The sequence below is a fragment of the Psammomys obesus genome, unplaced genomic scaffold (genome assembly GCF_907164565.1).
Source record: "Psammomys obesus unplaced genomic scaffold, mPsaObe1.curated_primary_1811, whole genome shotgun sequence".
Lineage (NCBI taxonomy): Eukaryota > Metazoa > Chordata > Mammalia > Rodentia > Muridae > Psammomys > Psammomys obesus.
The window spans coordinates 32,822-42,464 of record NW_026596363.1 but is presented as its reverse complement, the minus strand read 5'-3'; the positions used below and the strand labels follow the sequence as shown (position 1 = coordinate 42,464).

The window sequence follows — 9,643 nt, the reverse complement described above, 5'->3', positions numbered from 1 at the left end:
TATATAAAATCCAGATTTCCCTCTCCTTCTTTCCTTTCTCTCACCTACTCTTCTACTTTCCCCTTCTTTCTTTCCTTCCTTCTTTGTGCTTCTCCTGTATCTTTCTGCTGTTGTTTATCATGATATTGCTTCCTCAGGATTGTAATCAAAGTTTTTCTAGTATTATTTCTATTAAACTCACTTGCTTTAACTGTTTTTGATTTTTAATGGAAGCCTGTCATGAGTGTGTCTTGATATTTGCACATTAAGAGCTCTTAAATTGGTCCTTGAGCTTTTATGTTTACTTTTTTCCCTAGTGATTGCTTATTTGCTTTGATGATATTTTTGTCTGTGGATTTAACTTGTATTCTCTCACTGTATTCTCACCCAGTACCCTGGCTATTTACCTTCTCATTTCATGTCTACTTTGCATAGTTCCCTATAAGCCAGCCCAGCTGTACATAGTTTATAAACCAGCTCTTTGCAGTGAGAACTGAAAAGCATCACACAGCCTGGGCAACCAAGATGAAGGCACAGACCCAGGTCTTCGTATTCCTGCTCCTCTGGTTGTCTGGTGAGAAATTAAAGATTATTAAAATATCATCAAAGTAATTCATTTGTAGAGAAACAGCTATTTATTATAGGAATCCAATAGTATGCAGGCAATGCCATTAGGAAAGGCATTTTAGATCCCAACATTTGTATCAGGAACTCTTTGTGTGTATATGTGTATACTCATTGTGTATTTCTGATTGCAGGTGCTGAGGGGAACATTGTGATGACCCAGTCTCCTGAATTCATGTCCACATCTGTAGGAGAGAGAATCACCCTAAGCTGCAAGTCCAGTCAGAATGTGAATAAGTATGTAGCTTGGTACCAGCAGAAACCAGGGCAGCCTCCTAAACCACTAATTTATTATGCATCCACTCGATACACTGGGGTTCCAGATCGCTTCACGGGCAGTGGATCTGGGACAGAGTACACTCTCACCATCAGCAGTGTGCAGGCTGAAGACCTGGCAGTTTATTACTGTATGCAGTATGACAGCTATCCTCCCACAGTGCTTCAGCCTCCAACACAAACCTCCTTGAGAGTCTCACCAGCTGCCTGCACCACACACAGTCCTGGGCCTGCACACTTCCCCCTTCTGCCTAAGATCTGCTAAGCATGACTAATTGATGCAACCTTCAGTAGAAAATTAATTAAGAGATCGCCTCCTTTCTTCCATATTTTTGGCAACACTGGTGTGTATAGATAAAAAGGAGAAGCTAAGTTAAGAGATTTAGATGGTGTGGTTTTGCACTGAGAAGATACAGTGCAACAAGAAGCATCAGTGAAGTTTATGTTGTCATGATGACTTTAGATATCTCTTTGTTATGCCTTTAGACTATGATGAATCTGTATAAAATAGGATAGAATTTAAATTATTTACATAGACTACAGCATCATGAGATTATTAGTTTTTATTAAAAATCCTCAAGCTCAGGTAAATGAAATCTATCAAGAAAATTGTCCATTTCAAATACATTTTCAAATTTTGTGGTGTATAGGCTTTTGAAGTAAGACCTAATGATTCTTTGAATTTCCTCAGTGTCTGTCATTATGTCTCCATTTTTGTTTATGATTTTGCTGATTTGGATAGTTTCTCCCTGCCTTTTGGTTAGTTTTGCTAAGGGTTTGTCTATATTGCTGATTTTGTCAAAGAACCAGCTCTTGGTTTCATCGATTTTTTGAATTGTTTTCTTTGTTTCTAACTCATTGATTTCAGGTATGAGTTTGATTATTTCCAACTGTCTACTCTTCTTTGGTTTGTCTGCTTCTTTTTTTTCCCCTAGGGATTTTAGGTGTGCAGTTAAGTCGCTTGTAAGAGATATCTCAGATTTCTATTTGGAGACATTTTAGTGCTATGGACTTTCTTCTTAGCACTGCTTTCATTGTGTCCCATAAGTTTGGGTATGTTGTACCTTCATTTTCAGTGCATTTTAGGAAGTAATTTCTTTTTTTCATTTCTTCCCTGACCACACTGTTGTTAAGTAGAGAGTTGTGCAATTTCTATGTGTATGTAAGCTTTTTATCATTTCTGTTGTCACTGAGGTCTAATTTTAGGCCGTGGTGGTCTGATCCGATACACAGAATTATTTCAATCTTCTTGTATCTGTTGATGCTTACTCTGTGCCTGACTATATGGTCAATTTTTGAGATGGTTCCATGAGATGATGAAAGAAAGTTGTAGTCTTTTGAGTTTGTGTACAGAGTTCTATAGACTTCTATTAGGTCCATTTGATTTAGGACCTCTGTGTCATTATTTCCCTATTTAGCTTCTGTCTACATGATCTCTCCCTTGATGAGAGTAGAGTATTGAAATAGTGTTGGGATCAATGTGTGATTTAAGCTTTAATAATGTTTCATTTACAAATGCAAGTGCTCTTGTATTTGGGGCATAGATGTTCATGACTGTGATGTCCTCCTGGTGTATTTTTCCTTTGAAGAGAATGAAGTGCTCCTCCTTATCTTTTTTGATAAATTTTGGTTGAAATTCTATTTTATTATTTATTAAGGTAGCTACTCCAGCTTTGTTAATCATTCCATTTGGTTGAAAAAACATTTTTCTAGCCCTTTACTCCGAGATGTTTATTTTTGTTTCAGAAGTGTGTTTCTTGAATACAGCAGAATGCTGGATCCTGTTTCCGCAAGCACTCTGTTAGTCTGTGTCTTTTTATTGGAGAGTTGAGGCCATTGATGTTGATAGGTAACAGTGACCAATGAGTGTTAGTTCCTTTTATTGTGGAGTTGGTGGTACTGTGTTTCTATACTTCTTTCCTTTCATTTTTTTGTTGTGAAGTTATCTATATCCTGTATTTTTTTGGGTGTAGTTGATTTCATTGGATTGGAAGTTTCCTTCAATTATCTTCTGTAGGGCTGGGTTGTTGTATAGATATTGTTTAAGTTCAGTTTTGTCATAGAATATTTTCTTTTCTTCAGCTATATTGATTAAAATCTTTCCTGTATATAGTAGTCTGGGTTGTCATCTGTAGTTTCTTAGAGTCTGCATGACACCTCCTACCAGATGCTTCTGGCTTTCATAGTTTCTGTTAAGAAATCTGGTATGATTCTGATAGTTCTGCCTTCATATGTTACTTGGCCTTTTTCCCTTGCTGGTTTTAATATTTTTTGTTTTTTTCTGTAGGTTTAGTGTTTTGACTATGAAGAGTTTCTTTGGAGCCAGGAATCCTATTTTTTATATTCTTATTATTCTTAGATTTTGTCTTTTCATGGCATTCTTGATTTCTTGGATGTGTTGTGATTGGAACTTTTCTGATTTTAATGTTTTGCCTGGATTCCACTGGTAGACCCATGGAACAGGGGCTTCAGTGTTGAGAATGCTGTCTCAAGGATCCCTATGTTGCCCACAGTGAGTGTGTGGGTGGGATGTCTGGCTGCTATCATAGAGGGACCCTGGATCTGGGGTTCTGCAATCACTCACTTAAAGGTGCACTCACTTGCTAGCAGGCCTAATCATAAAGCACAGAGAATCCCTGTTGTCAGAACAAAAATACTGCCTACACGCTAGGATAGGATCTTCACCAACCAAATGTCTGACAGAAGGCTGATATCCAGAATATATAAAAAACTAAAGAATTTAAAAAGCAACAAATTCAAGTAATTCAAATAAAAAAACTTATGTCCTACAGTGCTAAACAGAATTCTCTGTAGAGGAATATAGAATGACAGAGAAACATTTAAAGAAATGCTCAACATCCTTAGCCATCAGGAAGATGCAAATCAAAACAACTATGAAATTTTGCCTTGCACGCATCAGAATGGCTAAGATCAAAAAAATCAAGTGACAATACATGCTGGAAAGGATGTAGAGAAAGAGGTACCTTCCTTCTTTGCTGTTGGGAATGTAAATATGCTTAACCACTTTGGAAATCAATCTGGTGTCTTCTCAGACAGTTACTTCCTGAAGGTCCAGCTCTATCACTCCTAGGCATATATCCAAAATCTGCTCAAGTACACAACAAAGGACATTTGTTCAACCATGTTGGCAGCAGCTTTATTCGTAATAGCCAGAACCTGGAAACAACCCAGATGTCCCTCAATGAAGGAATGGGTATAGAAATTGTGGTACATTTAGACAATGGAATACTACTCAGCAATTATAAAGAAAGAAATCATGAAATTTGCAAGCAAATGGTGGGAATAAGAAAAGATCATCCTGAGCATGGTATCCCAGAAACAGAAAGACAGACACGGTATATACTCACTTATAAGTAGATACTAGATATATAATAGAATAAATGTGCAAAAATCTGTACACCTAAGGAAGGTGTGGTAGAAGGAGGGCCCTGGGTAAGATCATCAATCCTCACTTAGAAAGGCAAACAGGACAGACATTGGAAGAATGAGAAAACAAGAAACAGGGCAGGAGCCTACCAAGAATCTGAAAGATTCTACAAGATTCTACCTAGCACTGTATCGAAGTAAATACTGAGACAAACTTTGGGCAGTGTTCAGGGAATCTCAGGAAAGGAGGAGTTGAGAGTAAGACCTGAAGAGGACAGGAGCTCCACAAGGAGAGCAACAGCACCAAATAATCTTGGCACAGGGGTCTCTTCAGAGACTGATACTCCAACCAAGGACCATTCATGGAGATAACCTAGAACCTCTGCACAGATATAGTCCGTGGCAGTTCAGTGTCCAAGTGGGTTCCATAATAAGGAAAACAGGGACTGTCTCTGACATGAACTGATTGGCCTGCACTTTGAACACCTCTCCTTTTGGGAGAAACAGCCTTACCAGGCCACAGAGGAAGACAATGCAGCCACTCCTGATAAAACCTGATAGACTAGGATCCGAAGGAAGTAGTGGAAGACCTCCCATATCAGTGGACTCAGGGAGGGCCTGGATAGAAAAGGGAGAGGGATGGTGGGATCAGGAGAGGAGGAGGGAGGAACAGGCAAAATACAAAATGAATAAATTCTAATCAATAAATATAAAAATAAAAAAATAAAAAAGTAAAGGACAAAGAATTATTGTTCTGTGTCATTGTCCAAAGTAGTCTTGGCAAGGTCCATTGTGATCATGGTGCTTGAGCCTTTAAAGAGTTAAGGTATCAGTCCTTGTGAAGTGTATGTTTCCTCCTGAAGGGCCATGGATATCAGTCCTAGGGCAGTTGTGACTGGCACATCCTGTGTTTTCTTTGCCAACAGTGGCTGATGTAGTTCTCCTCTCACCTTGATCCAGCACCTCTCTTTAAATAGTTTAGAAGATGTTACCCTTCATAATAAACTTGTTAGTCATAGTCATCAAGGTATGCAAACCTTCCTGGTCACATCTTTTCCTTGTTTTTTCTTAGTTCCTCTTTCTGTCCTTCTTCCACTTGACATCTCATAATTCCTGACCTTTATATCTTCAGGTTTATGTCACTGTAGAATGTTTTTCTTCCTGTGTCCCTTGTTATTGATAGATTTCTTGAGTACAATAGTGTTGGTTGGAACCTGTGGTCTCTCAGAGTTTGTAGAACATCCTTAAAGGACCTTTGTTTTAGGGGCTTCATTGAGAAATCAGGTGTCATTTTGATGGTCCTGCTGTATATGTGACTTTGTCTTTTCCCCTTGAATCCTGTAATAACCCCCACCCCGTATATGTTGAGTATTTTGATTGCTATGTGTTGTGGATAAATTCTTTTATTTATTTTTTTTTTACATTCTTTTTGGTATACTGTATGGATTTGTACATTGCTTGACAGGCAACTCATTGTTTAGATCAAATAAATAGCCTATGATTTTTGTTGAAAGTATTCTCTGTGCTTTTGACCTGATTTTTTATTTTTGTTTCCTCCCAATGGAAGATAAACTGTGAAACAGCCTTCAACATATTCCCATAGGAGATGTGTATGTATGTATGACATTCATCTCTTTCCAAGTGTGTGTGCTTGTGGGACATTGATTTGGAAAAACAAAAACCCAGGATAGCTAAAACAATTGCGTATAATAAAAGAACTGGAGGTGTCACCATTCCTTATTTCAAGTAGTATTACAGAGTCATAGCAATAAAACTGCATGACATTTGCATGAAAGACACATTGATCAGTGGAATCAAGTTGATTCCATAACATAAACATAAACAAACATAAACATATGGAGGTATGGATATCATATTCTTTAAAAATAAACAGAAAATGCATATTGGAAAACAACATGTTCAATAAATTGTGCAGGTAGTACTGTATGCCTGCACATAGAAGAATACAAATAGATCCACACTTATCATCTTACACAATACTCAAGTCTATGTGACTGAAAGATCTCAGCAGAAACCAGATACACTGAGCACAATAGAAGACACACTGGGATATAGCCTCCAAAACATTACCATAGGAGATGATTGTCTGCAAAGAATAGCTATAGCACAGACAGTAAGATCAACACTTGATAAATGGGATCTCAAGTAAGAGAAATTTTTTCTAAGGCAAAGAAATACTATCAATTTGTAAAATAGCTGCCTATAGAATAAGAAAAGATCCATATCCAATAGAAGACTGGTTGATATCCAACATACATAAAAAATTAAGAAATTAGACATCAACAAAAAAAGCAGTGTAATTAAAAATGCAGTACAGACCTGAACAAAGAATACTGAATAAAGGAAACCCAAGAGATTGAGAAAAACTAAAAGAAATGTTCAACATCCTTAATCACTGGGAAAAAGCAAACCAAAACTACTTTGAGATTCTATCTTGCACCTGTCAAAATGGCTCAGATCAATAACACAAATGAGCTCATGATGATGAGGAATGTAGATCATGGGACACAATCCCCTGTTGCTGGTCGGAGTGAAAACTTATATAGCCATTGTGGAAATTGCAATGGTGGTTCTACAGAAAAATTGGAATTGATCCACCTCAAGAACCAGCTCTACCGCTTTTGGGCATTAACCCAAAGGGCACTGAATCTGATCACAAGGACCATGTTCTCTGTGGCTTCCTTCATAATAGCCAGACTCTGGAAACAATGTAGATGTCCTTAAACTGATGAATAGACATAGAAATTGTGGTACATTTACAATTGAGTATGACTCAGTTATGAAAATAATGATGGCATGGAACTTGTGGAAGTAGCCAACCAATATTTCATTTGATTCAAGCCCCACTTCCCAAGATAGAACTCATACCCAAAACTGCTAGAGTAACCAAGAACTAGACTATACTGCTCAGACAATTAGGATTAAACCAAACACTATTGGTCATAAAAAGTATCAATACAATGACTTTGAATGATATTCTGCTCTAGTCATAAAGCCATACCTTTTCCACTAATCATCAGAGAGGTTTTTCCAGCAACAGATGTGAACAGATGCAGAGAATCACAGCCAGACATTATGCAGAGAGAGTGTAAATAGGAGGTCTCCATCAAACCCATTTATTCAGATATCAGAGATTTCTAAGAACAGTTTAAGAGGCAGAGTGGGTGCAGGACACCAGGAGAACAAGGCCCTGTGAATCAACTAAGCAATGCTCATATGAGTTTACAGAGATGAAAAGGGCAAGCATTGGATCTCCAATGGCCTGAGGAATGTCCTCTGTGTAAATATTACAGCTTTTAGCTTAGAACTTTTATGTTGCTCTTGCTGTGATAATGAGTGAGTCTGACTCTTGGGTCTATACTAGGGACTCTTTTCCTCCTCTTATGTTCTGATATGCACCTTCGATATGATAGTTTTTGTTTCATTTTATTATATGTGTATTTTTGTGATGTCTGATTGTTATCTCTTAGAAACCTGTTTTTCTTTATTTGATAAGAGTCAGAAAGGGAGTGGATCCTGAGGAGGAGCTGCACAGAGGATCTGGGAGGAGTGGAGGGATGGGAAAATATAATCAAGATATATTGTTTTGAAAGAGAATCTATTTAACAACAAAAACACAAACGCAAAAACAAGCCTAAAAACACATAAAAAATAACCCCCTCAAAAGTCAGTTAAATATACATTAAATAGAGTATTTGATCTTTTCTGGTGGATTTCACTCCAGGAATTTCAGAATAAATCAATTCTAAAACAATTTCAGAATAAATCCTGGTCATCTCATAGTTGAACAAAAGCATGGAAAGCAACACAACCCCAGAGCATATACAGTAGCAGTTGTTCTTCCTCCTTGATCTCTCCTGGGATCAAGAGCATTAACTCCCCAGGCTAGGTAGCAGGAACCTCATTTTGAGAATGAATGACAATGAGAGTGAAGGCAAGAGCAGAACTGAGTTTTCATTTAAACCATGAAGAGAAGGGAATGAAGAGAAGAGAATGGAATATTACTCAGTAATAAAAAAACAAAGAAATCATGAAATTTGCAGGTAAATGGTGGTAACTGAAAAAGATCATCCTAAGTGATGTATCCCAGAAGCAAAAAGACACACAGGATATATACTCACTCATAAGTGGATATTAGACATGTAATATAGGATAACCTTACTAAAATCTGTACACTTAAAAAAGCTAAACAAGCAGGAGGACTCTGGGTAAGATGCTCAGTCTTCATTTAGAAAGGCAAATGAGATGGGCACCAGAAGAGCAAGAATATTGAAACAGGACAGGAGCCTACCGCAGAGAGCCTCTGAAAGACTACCCTTCAGGGTACCAAAGTGGATGCTGAGACTCATAGCCAAATTTGGGCTGAGTGCAGAGAATCTTATGAAATAAAGGAAAGCTAGAAATACCTGGAATGGACAGAAGCTTCAAGAAGAGCACCAAAACCAAAAAATCTGGACACAAAGGTGCTTTCTGAGACTGATACTGTAACCAAGGAACATTCATGGAGATAACCTGCACAGATGTAGCCCATTGTAGTTCAGTGTCCAAGTTGGTTGCCTAGTAATGGGAACAGTGACTGTCTCTGAAATTAACTGTTTGGTCTACTTTTAGATCATCTCAACCCTCAGGGATTTGAAGCCTTACCAGGGCATTGAGGAAGACAATGCAACCACTACTGATGACACCTGATATAGTAGGATCATATGGGAGGGGAGGAGGACCTCTCCTAACAGTGGACTGGGGGAGAGGCATGGGTGGAGAAGAGAGAGGAAGGATGAGATTGGGAGGGGAAGAGGGACTAAGCTACAGATGGGATACAAAGTGAATAAACCGTAATTAATAAAAATAAAAATATATAAAAAGACAGTGTCTTGCAGCCCTTTTTTAGTGTCTGTTCTATATCTGGATTCTGTTTATTCTCCATGAACATCTCCAATACTTGGGGTCAGAGACATTCTCTTTAATATGACTACTCCACAGTTACATGTTCTCTGTACTTTGACCAATTGTGAGCTTCTATCTTACCTTCTTTGTACTATAAGAAGAGGGTTTTTGGATGAATCCTAAGAATAGCATGATTCTATGTGCTCAAATATAAGGATGTGAAAGCACTTTGATGCATGTCCATTCAGAAAACAATATAAAACAAACAATGGTAGCTTTTTTCTTGGTTCAAAGACTATCACCTATATAGTTTCTTGAAAATGTTTGCGTTTCTAGTCATTACCATTAATTTCATTCCCTAGGTTTCATGTAAGGATGGGAAATACTTCCTAAAAGTTAATCTCTAGAGTCCTAAGTATGTCAGCCTGCAATACAACCCCCCTCTAGAGCTCAGCCTGTCGGCCAGTGTCTG

General features: G+C 37.9%; 1 gene segment (V, D, J or C); it reads left to right on the top strand.

Annotated features, from left to right (window-relative positions):
* Nucleotides 1-487: 487 nt before the first annotated feature.
* Nucleotides 488-8,976, top strand: LOC129669300 (immunoglobulin kappa variable 4-1-like). The segment is given in 3 exon segments: nucleotides 488-553; nucleotides 738-1,039; nucleotides 8,899-8,976. Coding segments are annotated over 3 exon segments (429 nt in total).
* Nucleotides 8,977-9,643: the final 667 nt, after the last annotated feature.